Source organism: Haliaeetus leucocephalus, unplaced genomic scaffold (assembly GCF_000737465.1).
Source record: "Haliaeetus leucocephalus isolate CR32 unplaced genomic scaffold, Haliaeetus_leucocephalus-4.0 Scaffold752, whole genome shotgun sequence".
Classification (NCBI taxonomy): domain Eukaryota; kingdom Metazoa; phylum Chordata; class Aves; order Accipitriformes; family Accipitridae; genus Haliaeetus; species Haliaeetus leucocephalus.
In genome coordinates, this window is record NW_010973188.1 from 2,430,883 (window position 1) to 2,449,901 (window position 19,019).

Genomic DNA, 19,019 nt, shown 5'->3' on the forward strand with positions numbered 1-19,019 from the left:
GGGCACTGGGGAGCCCAGGAGGGGCCAGCAGCTGCCTGTGGGGTGGCACAGTGCTGCTGGGGCCACACTGGCCCAGCCCTGATCAGGGCGCTGCGAGCAAGCATGATGCTTGGACGGACTGGGACTGCAGACCTTGTGCTGGACGATGAGGATTAGCCTTAAATTTCAGGTGTCCCAAGCACAGAAAGGCTGCCTGCATGCTCACTGCATGGTCTGGAATAAAAATACCCATCTCGCTACCAAAGCTCCTGCAGGCAGACAGTGGAGGATGTGGCCTGTGAACAGATTTCTTCTGGGCTTCCAATATCCCTCGTGGGACCATGCTGAAGGACAGAAGCTTTACATGCATTTCTAACATAGGCACTGCAGGTGGTGGTGGAGCCCAAGCAGAGCCTGGCTGACTTACAGACCCAACCAGCAACAACATCAGCAACAACAAATGGGAAAGATAGAAAGGGTTTCCAACCAAAAGCACCCTTTCTTCATTGCTAGTGGGGTTTTCAGTCATGTCTGCCCAGGGTACCCTTTTCTGCCTTTCATGGTGCCTCTGCTCTTTGAATCCCACAGAATAAATGAAGCAGGCACGAAGAAAGCACCAGCCGGCTGCCTGAAGATAGCATTTTAATTAGCCAGCCACCAAAATGTGGACATGACTGGAAGCCTTTGAGGGAAAGTTCTTGTGTGCAGGGTGAAAGGCTGCACACCGAGATCAGAGCGCCAGCCTGCAAACCTGGCCTCATTCCACGTGTCCTCGCCTCACCTTGGGATGGAGCACCGGTGAGCCAGGTGCAAACCCTGGGCAGGGTGAGGGGCAGCCACACTCCTGTGTCCCGGCCCCTCAAGGACCAGGGTCCTCACTTGCACGCACCCTCACCAGCCAGGTTGAGCTCCCTTCCAACATCGAGCTGCAATTGCTCTCCTCACAAGAGGTGAGACAGCCCAGCCATATCCACCCTGGAGGATAAAGGAGAAGAGCTGGACTGCTTCCAGGGCCCCAGGTAGCTCATTCAGAGCTGGCTTGGGCAGGTTCTTGCTGCAGTGGTTTGAGTCAGCTGCCTCGGCTCTGCTGCAGCCACACTCAAGCGAATCCTTTGAGAGGGTAGAGTTGTCCCAGCTGAAGCATGCCATGCAGCCACTGTCTCATGGAGTAGGTGGCTACCAGGTCACCTGGCTCTGCAGGTGTCCTACTTCTCCTGAGCCATCAGAGGTAGGAAAAGAGAGGGGTGCAGCATGTTCTTCTCCTCTAGGTGCTGGGAGCGGCCAGCCCAGCCCACCATCAGCAGGAAGAGTTTGATGTATTGCAACTGACAGTAGGGACCTGCTGCCTCATCCATCTGGGAGACCTGGGCTCCCTCGTGCTGAGATTTCACATGCAGCTCAGCCCAGGGGAGCAACACTGACCTGCCAGTTTCAATCTTTTCAATTTATGACTTGTAAACATTTTCCAGGTCACAGAGACAATGCAGGTCTACTGAGGATAGGCTTGCTATCTTTGTCACCTTGCACAGCTATCTGTGAAACAGCCCATAGATCCTCACAAACCAAAAGCCAGTGGTGAATACGCAAGCAACTCCTTGGGTTCCTCATGCAGCAGCATCCACAGATGGCCCCTGCTCACCTTCTCACCTCACCGCTGCACTCCACAAGGTGTTACTGAACAAGACGAACCAGAGCCTCCTCAAGTACTTGTCCTCTTTCCTCCACTCTGCCCTCTGCAGAGTCTGTGACTGGAGATCCGCCTGTTGAGCTACCTAAGTCCATCCTAATTAAAAGCCAGATCCTTTACCTTCACAAGAGCAGGACCAAGGCAGCCACGAACTCAGTGATCTGTATTAGCCTGGGTAAGTCGCCTCCTAGACATCCAGGAACATCCTGTATGCTCCTTTCCAGTGCGGCCAGGCAACTGACACACAACAGACTCGCGTTCATGGCTGATGAGGAAATGACACCACTTCCAAAGAGCTTTTCCTCCCAAAGACCCCAAAACACAGCACAAAAGATGCAATGGTATCAAGATCCCTCACGAAGTGATGAGCACGGTCAGAGCTGAACAGTTCTTAGTTCAACATCATCCAGGATGGTGAGGTCTTGCTGAGCCATCACTGGCATTGGGTTACATACACGCTGCTTCAGCTGCAAACACCAACTCCATTACCAGTGAAGAGCAGGCTCAGAGCATTCCTTTCACCTTGGATTGTAAGCTCCACCGGGATCGCGTCTACTCGTGCCTGTACAGCACTCGGCACACGGAGCTTGGCTCCTGACAAGGCAGAGGCAGGGCTGGGACCATCACCATGCTCCTTGGCATCAGAGGCTGGAAAGGAACCCAGGAGTCCTGCCCCCTCGTTCCTGCCCATCAGACCACCCTCTTCTCACTGAGCAGGGAACTCAGGCTGAGCTCCACACAAGTATTTTGGTGCCTGCCTACCTCCCATGCATTTCAATGGACTTTAGGTACCTAGATGCTTTTGGAGGCTCTGGGCCCAGATCAAAGAGTCCAGCTGGCAGGTTGCTGGTGCGCTGTAGCCTCCAGAGGCAACGCTGGAGGGTCTATTACACAATGGAAGAAAACCAGGATGCAAGGCAGAAGGAGAAGGCAAAGGAAATCAAGGTCAGAATTAAATTCTTTAATACAAAAAAAAGTTTGTTTGTTGTCGTCGTTGTTGTTTTTTTAAGATATATCTGTAATTTCTTTGTTTAAAAATAAATATGTACTAAGGAATATCTTGAAAAAATTCACTAGACACAATATGTAGTGTTAATATCTTTTTTCCCCGCAATTATTACAGATAAACAGTAGCACCAATAAATAAAATGATAACAAATATTAAAATTAAAAAGGAGAGAGATTCAAGATGTAGAATTTTCTATTTTTCCTGTTTCTTTTTTTACATATATAAAAAAATCGTAGCGTCTATTTAATCCGAATCACACATATACATAAACATATATATATATATACAAACACATAGCCAAATATATATATAGTATGTAGATGTATATCTAACCCTTGTCTCAATAGGAATGTGTAGGGGTAGGTGTTAGACAAATTAATTAAATAACTGCCCATAACATGCTACTGACTCTGCCAACAATTGGGGAGAGATGGGACGGGACAACAGGAAGGTTAAATTTATACACAACCAGTACAAAAAAAAAAAAAAAAAAAAAAAAAAGGAGGTACGGCTTATAAATAGTTGAAATTAAATATTAACAAAGAATACTGAAAAATCCCTACTCTTTAATTAAATTATCTGTTTAATTTCTAATTTTAAAAGGGATATTAAATAAGTATATAAAACACTTTCTCTTCCCTCCCCCCCCATCGGAAGCCTCTGTCTTGCGCACAATGCAGCATGAGTATTATACATTGCAGATGCAAGCACCCACCCGCGTGTTTTTTCTCCTTCTGAAAGCCATCAGTCGGATGGGGAGTTCCTAGTGGTTAGTAGTCGCTTGTTGTGAATCTGTTTTTAGACTGTCTTGTCTTTTTGGAAGCTTTCCGTGTTGTACATTATCAGGCGTTGAAAATTCAATTGCAGATGATGTTTGGCAGCATTCTGACACAGACTGAGTACCTTTTTGATTATTATGATTATTATTAATAATTTTAATCACAGAACTAGATTATATATATCCACATAGATGTACAAACACGCTTTCAGGGGTGTGTGTGTGTGCACGCATGTGTAAGGTGGGTTTCACATACACCACAGCGTATACTGCAGATACACACATAGCCAAGACTCTCGGACACTGCTCAGGGATTTCAGCTGCCTTCACATTTGATTCCCCAGCCCAACGTGGAAAAGGGGCCTGATATTTACAGTTCATCATAAAAACGTTCTTACGGGTCATTCACACTGGGCACGCAAACTGAAGGCAGTAGAAGTCACTTTCTTTCCCCCCCTTCAATCTTGGCATACATATATATTATTTTTTTATATATATATATGTATAAAAATAAATATATATATATAAAAAAGAGAGAAAAACACAAACATACATACACACAGACACAAATGCACACATTCACATACACACACACACCCCTACTGTGTATATACTTTTGATTAATATCCCTTTCCAGAAATGTTCCGTAAGCATCTTGGATGCTCTTGAGTGGCAGCTCTGTGCATGAAGAAAGCAGACAGTGCTGAACAACTGTGTGGCTATGCACCGGTCCCCATTCTTGCTTCAGCACACTGTAGGCCTTGTGTCCTTTTGCAGCCACCAAGGGCGGGAAATCTAGACTCCTGTGATACTTCCTTGAATGGAAAGTTAGTGCTCATCAGCTGCCCACCATCCTTAAGAGAAGCCAGCATGTCTCTCTGGCAAAGTTTCTATAGCGAGTAAAGTCAACGCAAAATGTACACTGACATCCCATGTCCCAGCAAGGCAGGCAGGTTATGAGACGAGTAAGGGCGAAGGTTGGGGGAAGAGAGGGGAGGAGGAATCCTTGATCACGGAGACGGCCATTTCCTTGGCCTTTGACCCATCACACCCTAGGATGCCGCTCTTTGGAACTCCCTGCCCATCCTCTCCATCACCTCTCCTCCCTGTCCCAGGCAAGGAGAAGGTGGTTTGTGGTACAGCACACTCTACAGAGAAACAGCGGAGGCCGCACGAGTCAGTTAAGAGTTAAAAAGTTTACACCCAGCGCTTCTACTCAAGTCCAGTCTTAGCTTGTTTCTTATACCCCAAGTAGCCCGCTTGTGTCCACAGCAGTCGAGTATTATCCAGTGAAGACACCAATAACATTAGCAATGTTAAAAAAAATAATCAGTATATATATATATTATATATATATGTGTGTGTGTGGTTAAGATATACAATATGTATATATAGATGTGGTTAAAAAAAAAAATATATATATATATGTATATGCATGTATACACACATATATATGTATGCATGGGAAAACCCATCAAATACACCCCTATAGTCTTCCTGGCTCTGTTATTTAGCAGCATGAAAAGAAAAATAAAATAAAACAGTTCAAAACCCAAAGGTGAATTCTGTGCGGCGGGTGCCTTGGGGAATGTTCCTTCCGGAGTCCATCGTCCGTACTGAAAGTGCTGTGCTCTACCGATCCTTCATTTTTAGGGTTCATTTGGATTAGTGTTTTGTTTTGTTTTTTCTGTCCAGGCGAGAAATCAGGCTCCAGAAATAGGGCTGTTCCCCCTTCTTTTCCGCTGCTCACCGTCTCGGTTTTTCACATCTGTCAGAGAGGAGAGGGAAGGAAAAAAAAGAGAAAAGGGGTTAATGTTTGTGATGGGGGTGCAAGTAGGACAGGGAAGGGAAGGAAGGGAGGTGGCTGATGTGTTTAAGAGCACATGGTGTTAAGACATGGCATGACGTCACTGGTGGGGTGAAGTGCTGTGCAGATGGGGCAAAACAGCTGAGAATCTCCACCCATGAATGGGTCGATAAATTCTATTCCTCCAGGCTCACTTACACGGGGTGGGGGCGATACTGGTACAGGGGTAAATTTAGGAGCAGAATCAGAGGTTTCCTCACAGATGAGCTGAGTGTCTTGTTTGCATTCTCTCACACCATGCACACATAGATACACACAAACACACAGAAAAACAAGGCTAAGCAATACATGCAGAATGACACACTCCCTCAGCTCTCCACCTATCCTGTTGTTTGGGCTGGAAGCAGTGCAGACAACACAGCCTCATGCAGGCAAGAAGGTGAAAAGAAAGTGCCTCTCATTCCACTAGCTGCCACGAGCAGGGGTTAGCACCAGGGAACAGCAGCAGCAGCAGCCTGAAGAAGCAGCAGGAGAAATGAGAATTTACCCTCCCCAGTAGGGCCCAATTCTAATTCTACAAGAAAGAGCATGAGGAACTTCAGCTTAACCAGCTTTTTCTCTGGAAACAGGTAAGCTACCACTTCTATGACTCCTTCCCATCTTTCTCGCGAACACACCAGCTATGGAAACCTTCCTTAGTGCCAATTAATCCCACCACAGAGAGGGACTAGTAAGAGAAACTAGGAAACCCCTTCTGACATCATGACTTCTTTGGGGTACTCTTTGTTTTTTCTTTGTATTTGTTACTATTTCTCACCCTTCAAACTCTTGTAGGGTAATCTCCAGTTATTCTGGAGTTTGGGAATACAGGCAGAGGGAAAAGTTAGGTCTGGTCTCACTCTTCAGAGGTTATGCTCCCTGGGAGAAGTTTAACTCCAGAAGCTGCTCTATTCTGGCCCTCCATCAATCACTTTCCCACTGAAATTACAGCACCCCAGAAAAATCCTCTGTATACAGAGCAGTTTCCACCACACTGGCAGTGCAAACACCTCTCTGGTTTGGGCACAAAGCCTTTTCACACCTAAAGGAAGCACTTGCTACTTGTAGCAGCCTTAGTCACCTAGCCAATTCCAGGCAGGCAAATGGAGGCAAATGGAAGTCTCTTTCAGGGTGTAGCCACAGAGGACCCTGGATCTCTCTCCCTTACTCTCTCCCATCCAGCCACTGCCACTGCAATACTCTGCTGACAGGAGGAATCACCTGTATCTCTGCGAAAGGGACCCGAGTTCAAAGTCACAGCCAAAGGCCCAATAGCAACCCCATTTCTATGTCTCTCTCTGGATAGGTAGGGTGATCCCACACCCCAGAGATGTACACGCAGGTGGTGCGAGTCAAGAGACCCCACTGAGTTCAACAAAGCGCTCAGGTGAGAACCAGGAATCAGTTTCTGCATGTCTATGCCACAGATGGTGCATGACAGGTAGCACTCAAATGACACATGCACAGCACGGATCTCTGAAAAAAACACTAACCACACCATGTCTTTTCATCTCCCACCTCACAGCTGAAATACAGACTTCTGCCTGTCTTCACCCAGAGACAAGCTGAATCCTGCTGTATCCCAGTCACAGCCCTGAGTGCAGCCCCTCAAACCACAACTCTGGCCAAGACATGGACAAGGAACTGTGAGCACAGTGCAAGAGGACAGAGTGCTCTCCCTGGCTTTTAGAAGAACAAAGAGGCAAAGGAGAATGTGGGGAGGCTCCTGGCCTGGCTTTCCTCACTCTGCACACAGCAGAGTGTCCACAAGCCGCATAAAAAGGGCTTGGAAGACAGGGGTGGTCAAATCCTAGTCAGCTTAGGATTTGTCTTTGTCAGTATGCTCAGAGTTGCATACAGATAATGTACGGAGGGCTACAGACTCTCCCCCTGGCTACCTCAGCAGCATGAACTCCGTTACCTTGTTCTATGGGAAAGGATACCTCAGATACAAATGCCCTGGCTCTGGGAGCCATCCCCATCCAAGTCCTGACAGCACATCTGAAACGCACAGCTGCCCTTTGACACAGGGAACCTCTGTCCTCATCTCAGTTAGCCCCTCTGTCCTCTGGCCCACGTAGGACAGAAAAAAGAAGTAATCATATAGCACTGGTGCCAGAAGTCAGCAGGAAGCAAGCTCCCCCCTCTTTCTCTTTCTCTCTCTTTCTCTTTGTGCTTCTCTTTCATCCTTCAGGACACAAACCTGCAAGTGCGCTCGTTTAACTCAAGCTGCCTCGACTTGCAACGTGAGTCTGTGAATTTGCAGGAACATTTACAGGTGTGGGGATCTTGTACAAACAAGTGCTTTCTCCTCTCTGAGCAAGGCTCACAGTGACTGCAAAAAGGCAAAAGGAAAGATGTCTAAGCTACAGCGCTTCAGCAGAAAGAAAATACACATGCAACACCCTAAACATCAAAGCAATCCCCTTGCCCCCTCCCGCAGCCCCCATGCTGCCCACTGGAGCATCACAGGCTGATGGATTTTCCAGCAGCACCCCGGCAGTCCCAGGACAGCACCCCCTTGCATTAGCGTAAAGAGAAAGAAAACAGGCTCTCTGCACAGTATTCACAAATGCTGCATTGGATCCATTGGCACAGGCCAGAGGGAGGAAGAAGAGGAAAGCAAGGATGGGAAGGTGAGAGGTCCCAACCAGCTACTGACATATCAATGAAAGGAGTTCTCTGAAGTGGGCTATTTGAGTAGAAAGAGGCCAGTGGCTAAACGAGTTAAATACACAGGGTCTCTCCTCCTCTGGAAAGCAGCTGGGCTCCAGCATCACATGCTTACCCCTGCAGCCGGCACTGCTCTCCTTTCTGTAAGCCCCATCCCAACCTTGCCACCTAGGAGTCTCCTACAGAGGGGCCATGAATTTACAATGCAGAATTCTGTGAACCACCATGAGAGAGGCAGAGTGAAAGAGACAGAGAGAGACACAGGGAGAGAGAAGCCAACAAATCCAGCAGAAAGAGAGAAAAAAAATGAGAGAGAGCCCATCCCAGTTCCCCAGCACCCCGTCTCCGGCTTCCCACCGTCCCACCTCTCCTCTCCGCCTGTGACTCCACCACACGCACACACACACACACGCACGCACACACATGCATGGCAGATGCCAGCCTGCCTGTTGCCTGTCATCATAGCAGTGAGGGCACAAGACCAGTGGGGGAAAGCAGATGACAGAGCTGCAACCACAAGGCATGGAAAAGAGGTGCAGGGCCTCGCTCACCCACCCACGCTCTTGTGCCTTGGGAAAATGGTCACCACTGATGATTAGAGAGCCAAGCAAGCTAAAGCCACCTTCCCTGAGATACCCTTAGTGCCAGAGCGGTGCCACCACCAGTGCTGCCCCTGCAGGATCTGCAGCCCACCAGTGACTGGGAGGGGAGGGTGAGATTTGAGTGAGCAGCAAGCAGGCGGATTGATTTGGGGAGAGGGAGGGAAGACAGTCTACAAGCAGAGGACACAAACGTACAAGCTGGGTGGTTTGTACCGGCCTTTCTTGCGCTTTCTCTTTTGACCCTTCCCCTTTCCTCGCTTTGATTTTCTGGAAGAAAAAAAAAAAAAAACAGAGAAAGAGAGAGAGAGAAGGAAAGAAAGGGGGAGAGAGAGAGAAAATGGAAGAAAACGCAAGGAAGAAGAGGAAAAAAAACCAGCCATGTGCCTTGCTGGGAGGGGGGAAGCACATGAGGCAGGACTGGAGGGCAAGTCCCGGGGCCAAAGCACAAATCTCCACCTCACACACACATTCACTGGCCCTCCTGCACTCCTGCCAGCACTGCAACCAGCCTGCCCACAGCCAAGCCAACACCTGGGGACTCAGCAGAGACCACCTCCAGCAGGGCTGCTGCCAGTAGAGGTGGTTCTGCTGGAGCCTCAGAGGGGCACGTGCCCCCTCCAGAGAGGGCCAGTGGGAAAGGGACAGGAGGTGGGGGGGAAGGAACAGAAAGCTTTGTGAAAGCATCACGCAACCGCAGCAAGTGCAGACAACTTTTCCAGGCGACAAGCGTGGGCACACTGACTGACAAGAGGCAATCTGAGTGGAGGGGCTCTCCCCAGGGAAAAGGAAACCACTCTGACCTGACACACTGCCCAGCACCAGGCCTAGGAGGGGGCAGCTGAGCTCCAACAGGGCCGGTGGTAATCCTGCCTTGGGATGGGAGCAAAGGGGGCCTGGCCTCAGCACCCTGCAGACAAGGGGAGAGACCTGGTCTACACACCAGTGCTGTGTGGGAGAGGGCTATCTAGCCCAAAGGCTCTGCTCACCCGCCCCACCTCGTGCCTGTAGTTCGGAAGACTCCAGAATACCTCACTGGATGTCTGCTAACATCCCCTCTGGCAGCCTCCATCCTGAGTACCAAAGGGGAAAGAGGGAGGCCTGACCTAGTTATGACACCCAGGAGATAACCAACAAGCAGCTTTCAGATCTTCCCTCCTTTCCCTCCCTCCTCTTGCCTTCCACATGAATCTGCCAGACAGACAAGCAGACGGAGCCAAGGCACTGACTTCATTCTGAAAAATTCACCAGTTGCTTCTCACTCTTGGGCAGGAGCTGGGACAGGCAGGGGCTAGGATGTGCAGGCCTGGACACTAACCATGGATCCCTACAGGCCAGTGAGAGCACAGGGAAGGAGGGAGGCTGGAGCCTGCGCTGCTCGTTGAGCCACATTAGCACAGGACCAAGGGAGAGACATGCAAGGAGAAGGCCCTAGGCAAAGCACCAGGGCTTGCCAGACAAGTGAGCCCCAGCACTGTGGCAGTTCAGCAAAGGCTCTCTTGTTCCCTGGTGCAGCCCACCTCGGGAGGGAGCTGTTGAGGGGACATGGGGGGACAGAAGGGAAAGCACCATAGGTGTTTCTTAGGCCCTGTTCAAGTCATCTCACTGGAACGAGTGTCAGAGCATCAGCTCACTCCCAGTCTCTGCTCCACATGTCAGGAGTCATAGGGAGGCAGTGAGGGGAGGAAAATCAACCTGAAGGGAGGACAGGGGCACCAATATAACAGGACTTTCCATCCAGCACAAATCAAAGCACACCAACCTCTCCCATCCCTTCCCTTTCTTCCCTGGGGAGTGCAGAACCAGCAAAGGGCAGGCAAGGTGCTGTTAGAAGAGGAAAGGGAATGCAACACAGTCTGGGCTGGCTGCTTCACCCACACCCCATCCTCACCAGAGTTCACACAGACCCAACTCTCGCACAGCTTCAAACCACAGAGCCACGCAGACCGACCGTCCCCGACACGGCCCTGCACAGAGAGGAGTGTTGGCTGCACACAGCCCAATGCAGCCAGGAGCAGATTTCCAGGGGGAGTAGGAGAGGCTGGAAGGCAGCTAGAAACATACAATCACCAGGAGAGGGGTGAAAGAAGTTCTCTCACTCTCCCGCTTGCTCTCTCTGTCTGTTTCAGCCTCATCTCCCAATATTCACCCCCTTCCTCTCCAACTCCGCACCTCTAAATGGCAGACTCGCTATCCCAGCCATGCGCAGTCCAGCTGACCCTCTCGCTCAGAGAGGTCACTCTCTCTTTTCGATGTTGTTCCACATTTTGTGATCGTCCCTGCGACTACTGCAGGACAAGAGCTTATTTCTCTAATTTCCACAACCTTTTTACTTTGGGGAGGAAGGAAAGGGAAGGTTGTGCCTTAACCTCCTTCAGGTCACCAGCAAATCCATCAGATTGAAAAAAACTCTCATGAAAGCCTCCACCAAGACCCAGACAGGACATCCACCTCCCTTTACACCCTCCTGGGCCCCCACCCAACCAAAACCAGCATCACATCCTGCATGGCATCAGTCCTGCCTCCACCAGGCCTCTACTGCCACCTCTCCCTGTAGCCAGGAGAGTTCCTACCCAAGCTGCTGTGAAAGAAGCCAGCAAGTACTCACTCAAGCAGCAAGAAAAAAAAATTAATAATAAAGAAAGGCAGCAATTTGCAGTAACCAGAAACACCCCAGGAAGAGGGAAGGGAGAATGGGGGCTGCACCTTGAATCCATTCTGGTAGGACACACACGATGGGACTTCCCTGACTCGGGATAAAGCATTAGGAATGACTGCCATGGTCGTGCATCATGCAAGCTCCAGCTCTGGGGTATGAAGGAAGGACCGTCAGATCTGGGTTTCTGTGCCCACCTGGAACGGATTCAGAGTGTCGCCCCATGCACTATCATATGCCATTTCCAAAAACACCTTCTCAAAGTAAGTACCTCCAACCAAAGAAAAGGGCAAGGGGCAGTGGGGAGAGGAAATGCCAACCAACCACCAAAAGAGAAAGGAGAAAAGGCTTGTCACTTACTTTTCTTGTTTGTTTTTGACATCTTTCTTTGGTCTGTGGGGGAAGAGAGAACAAAGGCCTCATTAGAAGGCAGCTTACTATATATGCTTCCAGTATTATCCCCAGTTCCTGCCAAGTCCAGGGAAGGACATGTACAGCTGGCATTGCAGGATGCCCATGGCACTGGTACAGTGGTCCTTCTCAAAGTGTTTGCTCTCCTGTTGCACCTTGCTGGCAGCCAGTGCCAAAAAACCCCAGGTTTCAGGCTAGCATTGTCCACCTGTGATAACTAGAGACGGAGGAGCCTCGCCAGCAAAGGACTTCTTTTCCCAGGCTCAGCCATCCCACTGCAAACCAACTGAGGAGACTGCAGAAGCCTCTGCACAACAGTCCCAACACAATGGCAAAAAAAAGGAAAGGCTCAGAGTAAGTTTATTGCAAGAGGAACCAGTGCTGCTCCATTCTCACCTGCAGTCACATTTACTGTGCTGTAAGAAGCTCATGTGCGCTATGTGCTGACTCTGATGGGGTTTAATTCTCATGATCTGGAATGAAAGAAACAGAGAGGGTCACTGCCCATTCACTATTTATATTCACAGCTCCAAATAAGCCTGCTGCGCAGCAAAGCATTTGCACCCCAGGTGCTCCTGGGAAGAGCATGGCAGAGTTTGAGCTCGCTTTGAGGCCCCATTCTCCCAGTCAGGGAAGGCCTTTGATCACAAGCAAGTGGCAACACCAGACTTGTGCCAAAGCTCTGTTTGCTCATGCATGCAAGGTGCCAGCACTGGTGGACTGCCTTGGAGACAGGCATGAGAGAGGGCATAACACCATAGCAAGGTTCTCACTGAGCCGTCCCTGGTTGATCCTAGAGAGACAGTAACAGGGCATCCAGCCTGCTCTCACGTAGAAGCATGCTTCAGTCTAACACGAAGGCCCAAAGCAAAAATACCTTATCCAACTCCTTTTCCCTAAGCCACCATTCCTTCCCAGCTGACATCTCACTTTCTCAGTGACTTGACACGCAACGTAGATTTGGTGATCTGTGCTTAAAACAGCCCTGCAGAGCCAGACATTGCCCATCCCCCATCCCCAGGTGCCTCCAAGGAAGCTATGCATGTATTGTCACAGTCTCTCAACGCAGAACCCGGCTGGACCACTAGCTCTAGAACTTGCACCAGAGATCTGCTCAAGTGCCTCTGACCCGTTACAGGCATGCAGGCATACCAGCCAAAAACTGTAATTCAGCAAGGAACGGTAGTAAGTAACCCATCCCTAGCTACACCATGCTAGTATGCTCTAGCCCAGGCTGGAGCCTGCAAGTGGAAAAGCAGTATGGGGAATCATGGAAGGGCACAGACAGGTTCTCCACCGCTGTTCAAACACAGCTCAAATGACAAGTAAAAAGAGCTTGCTGGTTAATCACTTAGTACTGCATGTCTCTCATCCATATCAAAAAGTGATGGCGGTATTTACAGTGGCCATTCAAGAGGCTGAGGGACAAGTAGGTGAGGCAGCTATGGGTTAAAGGTAATGGGTGCCATTGTGGACACAAGCTGGCATCCAGGCGGGCAGACAAGGGCAGTGACAAAGCTCTCTAAAGCAAGTCTGCATCTTCCCCATGTGCCCAGCCTTTGCTATCGGGGCCATCTCTGTCTCTTCCAAGGAGGGAATTCAGCAGCCTCCAAACAAAGGAGGAGAATGCCCAGAGGCAGAAAGGCTTTTCCACTTGACACTGAAGCAGTGTGTTTCTTAGAGCCCCCTTCCACCCCTGCTGTGCCAATGTAGCTAATGACCCAAATCCCCCTGCTCTGTTGGTAAAGGCTGACCTCACATGCCCTCCGGGAGAGAGTACTGACAGGCTTTCCCCTTTTGCTCTACTCAGCTGCCTTCAGAGCAACAGCTGTCTGGACCAAACGCAGAGTTAAGGTGGAGCAAGGGCCCAAGGAGTATCTTCTTTGGAACCTCAGAGATAATAGCACCAGAAATGTCTTTTGCACTCTCTGCTTTGCAGAAATGCTCCTTTGCATGCCCCTAGCTACTGTATTTGGGCACTAGCGAGGTCAGAGCGAAAAAACAGATTCTCATCTTAGCCTTGAATAGACACAGGCAACTCATCTTTTAACGCTGCATGGTATAATGCTGGGCACAAGGGTCAGGAAAGAGGCAAGCCCCCCAGTCCAACAATCTCCATTTCCCTGGGGTAGGCTGCCCTCCCTCTGAATTAGCTGGGACCTGGGGTGGCTGTGATGGCTGACTTGCTTCCTTCCACCCAAGCATGCCAGCTTGCAAGATGGGCCCTCACCTCCATCGTGACGTTGTACACATCCACAGGGACACATTCTAGGCCCTCATCGCCGCAGCAACCTGCACATCTCATCAGAGGCACACAGGATGGCTTGAATATGTACTCCACCTCATCAGGGTACTCCTGGAAAATGTCCACCAGGGTCTCAATTGTCCTGCAGAAGCTGCGCTCATAGACTTCCAGGAATTTGATAACTAAAAAGAGGAATGGAGGAAATAAGTTAATGCAAACTTAGCTCAAGAATGTCTAGTGCTTCACCCCTTAAAACGAGCCAGACAGTTGCAAGACATCTACCCTATTCTCTTCACTAACAGTCTCTCAGGCCTAAGTCCTTTGTATCTGCCCTACACACACACACACACACACACACACACACACACAAATCAAGTGGGGGAGAGAAAGAGACAATCTCTTCCTAGTGCTCCTTCAGGGCAGAGGCAAGGTAGACAAAAGAGCCTCACTATCTGCCTGCCTGGCACCACGATGTGTCCCTCAGGTGCCTCTTCCCCAAAGCCCTTCCCTGCTATCCCCCATACTCTCGGATATGCTGCCACTAAGCATATTAGCTCAGCTAAAAAGCACCTGTGGTATTGCAGATGATCTGCACTCTGGATTAAGGCCCTTCATGGGTTTGCCTTTTACACCCTTTCAAAATAGCCAGTGGATGCCCCAGTGGGTTTTAGAATGCAAGGGGAGAAGCCAGAAGCATCCTTTCTACAGACCTCAGCACACAGACACTTCTGAGAAGAAGCCGAGGGTTCTGAACCATGCATCCACGTATCTGCTCTCTTCCTGTCAGCAACCTCTTTCACCCTTGCAGAACATCCACCTCAACAGGCTACCTCAGAACCATGACAGCACATTCTACAAGTCACAGCCTCTGTGTCTCCACACTGACCACTTTCCCAGACCAAGGAATCAAGCCACACGCTGAAAGATTCAAAGCAAGCCCACAGCACCCCCAGGATTAACTAGACCATGTACTTGGTTACCGAACCACAATGAGGCAGTGTGGGTGGGGGAACAGGGCCGATATGCCATTATCCCCTGCCTTCACTACAAATGGAGCAAACACTAACTGCTTGCGATCTGCACTGATTTCATAAGCGTTTTTCAATGTTTCCCAGCCTCTTGCCAAAGCTTCATTGTGCTGCTTGGTCAAGGGTTGGAGAGATTTAAAGTGATGAGAGATAGGATAGATAAGTACACATGTACAAAACCCAGCTGCTAGTAGTTCTGCCAACAGTGAGTACCGGGAGCCCTCCAGGCCTCCTAGCTCCACCAGCATGCAGGCAAAGAAAGATGTCTCAAATGGAGCAGAGGATAAGAATACGCACAAAGAGATAGTGCCTGCCCTATGCTGTTAAGCACTATAATGATCCACCTGTACAGTATGCAGTCCTACAGCACCAAGGTTGATAACTCTGAGTGATAAGAGCAAACTGCTTGCATCATGGAAAAAAATGGTCTCCAGTAAGCGCTTCTGAACTTGTGACAAACTGGCATAAAGGTTACTTTGCCACAAAAACGCAAAAGCTGCAGGGCTTGGAGCTCACAGCCCGCAGTTAATTGTTGAAAGTTAATTCTAGGTCATGCAGAGCTGACAGTGCCACAGTGCTGAGAGTGGGTACAAGAGGGGAGGAGCTTCCATCCAGGGAGTTTGAAGTGTCAGAGAGTGTGAGCAGCTATTAAAAAAGAAAGTGGCTTGTGAAAGGGAAATGTAGCCTGGCAGGCATGGACTGCTTGTTGGTATTCCTTGTCTAGAAGACAGTATGTTTCTGTTCCTTGTCCCTTCCCTTCCTCTTTCCTCCTCCCCTAATGGCAGTATGCCTCCTGTCTGTTCTCCTATCTTGTCTATGGCTACCTCCTTCTTCCCATTCCCCTTCGGAGTGACCTTAGTCACCGCCCATGTTGAACAAGTTGAACAATTTAATATGTGCGAAATTCTGCAGGCACAATGACAGCCGCCGAACTGCACTGTTGATTATTCATGCTGTGCCAGCAGAAACGATCTGGGAACTCTGGCAGTAAAGGCACAATTCTGGATAAAAATGCTTACAGACCTATGTTGATGGGAGGGAAGGAGGGAAGAAAAGAGGGAGGGAAAGCGGCAGTTACCTGTGCAGATCAAATGCTGCTCACCGCAGTAGTCTGGGGCATAAAGGAGGCAGAAACCAAAACAGAGTAGAAAACTGAAGCGAAACTGATTCATGTCTGCCACGCTTTTTAAATGTTTGCACTGCACAAGCAGCTGGATTACACCAGAGAATGTGGACTACAGATTGGCCGCAGAACAGCACATTCAACTTCTTTTGCAGAGCTTTTACTTTCACAGCTGCACCCTGATGATTACATTTGAGATCTGGGAGATTTGACAGGACCAAATCCTTCCCATAAAGAATCTGGGAGTTTTTGCCTTTACTTTAACATACGATGATTTTCCAAAGTCTGAATCAGCCTCTGAAAAGGAAACGGGGAATCTTTCTCCAGCTGCCAGTCTGAAGATCCTGCCATGAAAGGCGCATTGCCTTGATTTTGCTGGACACAGAGCATTCACACGGAGACTGTGCAACACTCGATAATGCATTTGCAGAGTTAGTACCCAAACTGGAGCACATGACTGAGGTACAGTCATCCTCACAGCAAAACCCTGCCCCTGCTACCATACCTACACTTACTCCTATGCACTGGGAGTCATATTCCACACTTTGCTGCGCTGATTCAGCCTGTGCTTCCTTCCCATTGGTTGTGTCAGGGACGGAAGAAGGTCTGTCTTTCATGGGGAAATACAGGAAGGTCACTGAAGGACTAACACCACTTGGCCTGCTCCCTTCCTGCAATTTGGGCTTCAGCCCACATTAAAAGTTAATCCCGCATTTAACCCACACCACTACACTGCAAAACACCTCCAGATTTGAGTCAGAGGTTCTTCTTTGTGAATGGAATAGGAAGTAAGGTTAAAACCCAGTCAGGACCCACATTAACTCTTCAGGGGAGACGTAGCCACAGCAGGCAGGATTAAGTCCAAATTTGGAGCAGTCGAGTGGGAACATGCTAGACTAGAAAAGGAGCAAGTCTATGATCATTTTGCCTCCCTCCTCGTCAATGGCTTAGCAGCAATACAGACACACTGTTCTTTTAAAAATAAAAGTGTAGCCACAAGTGCCGGTGGTTTCCTTTATTTATACCAGAAAATCTTTTCTAGTGGAACAAACAAAGAGTGTTTGTCTGACTCCTCTACAACTTCCCGTGCCACAAAACACATGGAAGGCTCTCTTGAGCACAAAAGGGTAAGGGCTGAAGTTAAAATTACAGTCTCCAACCAGAGTAAGTCCATCCCAAATAAAAACCTGTCACAGCTCGACATTTCAGAGCAAGCACAAAATGGCCAAAGACACAAAATCATCTTTCACCCCAACCCCAAAGCTCCCAAGAGCTTCAGTGGAAAAACTACAGGACTGTCCTTGTGGAACAGAGGCACATCATTGTCTCCTCTTCACAGAGGAGAAACTGAAGTACAGAGAGAGGACCTCCAAGGTCATACAGGAGGACAGAAGTAAAGCCAGGAAGGTAATGCCAAGAGTCCTGATTTCTAGCTCACAGTTATATCTGCATCGCAGAACCAGAAATAGCACCGAGGCAATAGCACCGAAGTCTCACTGATCACACTGTCAGATCAACTTCTCCCACAATCCCATCAGCCTTCTTGTGACAGGGAATTAAATTCTGTTTGATACTTCCCCTCCCCAGGAAGGTAGTTGGACACAACAAATGGCACAGATGAGGACAGTAGCTCTTTTCTACCAACAGCAGAGGACTGGCTACCAAAATAAGCCTCACAGCAGGCTCCATCTTGATCTCTCTGGAGTCACTGAACCTTCTTCTGTTGACTTCAGCAGGAGCAAGGGTCAAGCGCAACAGGCGGCAGCCCACCAGCAAATCAGAAATTTTGCCCATGCAGAATGGACACCTATCCCAAACACAGCCTGCCACAAACCTCTGGCAATGCACATGCAGTCTGTCGCACCAATAAAGTTACAGAAATTGAAATCAAGTGCAACAAAAAAAAAAAAAAAAAAAGCCAATCTGGGCCCACACTGCTAGAGCCCTCTGCTGACCTCTGGCTGGAATAACGCTGGAGGTCACAACCCGTGGGGACCCTGCAAGATCTTCACCAAACCCTGCCATGCAGCAAGTGGTCTGCTCTGCTATGAAGGTATGGGGAAAACATGGTCATGATGTCTTAAAGCAGCTGATGATCACCTCAGCCTGACGGGTCCAAAGTCCACAGCCCTTTTACCTCACTTCTGAACTGAGGACTGTGGACAGAAAGCCAACCTCCTGCAACGCACAGGGCTCCACTAGACAGGGCACTTGCAGGAGGCATCTCTGACTAACCTGGGGGCTGGCTGCTCTTCTGGTCTACATTTACTCACACAAACCAACGAGGCAGAGGACGCTGCCACAGCCTGGCCTTCAGGCAGCTGGAAAGACACAAAATCACAATGGGTGCAGGGGCACCACCTCATTTCCTCACCAGGCAATGGTCCCATTTGTACTGGACCACCAGCAACACATTAAGTAGAACCTATCGGATCAGACTGCTGTCCCCTGAATCTGCTAAGCTTGCTAGCTCAAACCGGAGTAAAAGGGTGTCTTTTTCGAGCCTGGCTCTGTACAGTGCTTAGCAATACCCTGACTGGGGGAGGTACCTGGGACTGTCAGGAGGCAAAACTCCAGAAAATCACCCTGGGCTGCCCTTTTCTCTTCCTCTCCCCCCGGTGACCTGCCACCTGGCTGTCTGGGGAGGGTCGGGGCGCTGCTTCAGCTTTTGTTCGGGGATCAGCCCTGGCCACCCAGCCGGGCACCACCAGCGCCGCCAGGAAACAGGAGGGCAGCGAAGATGACAAATCCCTTCCTACGGCACTGTGGTGAATCCCTAGCAAACTGTTCGCCGCTACTCAGCTCTTTGTGTGCGAGCGCGCGCGTGTGTACGTATATATTTATATATATATATATATAAATGAGCATGTGTATGTGCACAAGCGCACGCACGCAGTTTTCCTCAGAGTTGTGGGAAGCCAGCAGCGGGCCGGGCCGGCCCTGCTGCACGCCGCGGCCCCACGGCCGCCCCGGGGCCCAACCCCA

The 19,019-nt window shown here is 49.5% G+C and overlaps 1 protein-coding gene across 1 annotated transcript in view; it reads right to left on the reverse strand.

Annotated features, from left to right (window-relative positions):
- Positions 1-4,893: 4,893 nt before the first annotated feature.
- Positions 4,894-19,019, reverse strand: part of VEGFA (vascular endothelial growth factor A) — a 14,737-nt gene continuing 611 nt past the window's right edge. The window contains exons 3-8 of the mRNA XM_010581259.1: positions 13,869-14,065; positions 12,035-12,111; positions 11,588-11,620; positions 8,770-8,841; positions 7,503-7,634; positions 4,894-5,221 (exon numbers count right to left, since the gene is read on the reverse strand). Of these exons, the coding sequence (XP_010579561.1) occupies positions 5,200-5,221; positions 7,503-7,634; positions 8,770-8,841; positions 11,588-11,620; positions 12,035-12,111; positions 13,869-14,065 (533 nt within the window). The 3' untranslated portion in view covers positions 4,894-5,199. The remainder of the gene's footprint in view (positions 5,222-7,502; positions 7,635-8,769; positions 8,842-11,587; positions 11,621-12,034; positions 12,112-13,868; positions 14,066-19,019) is intronic.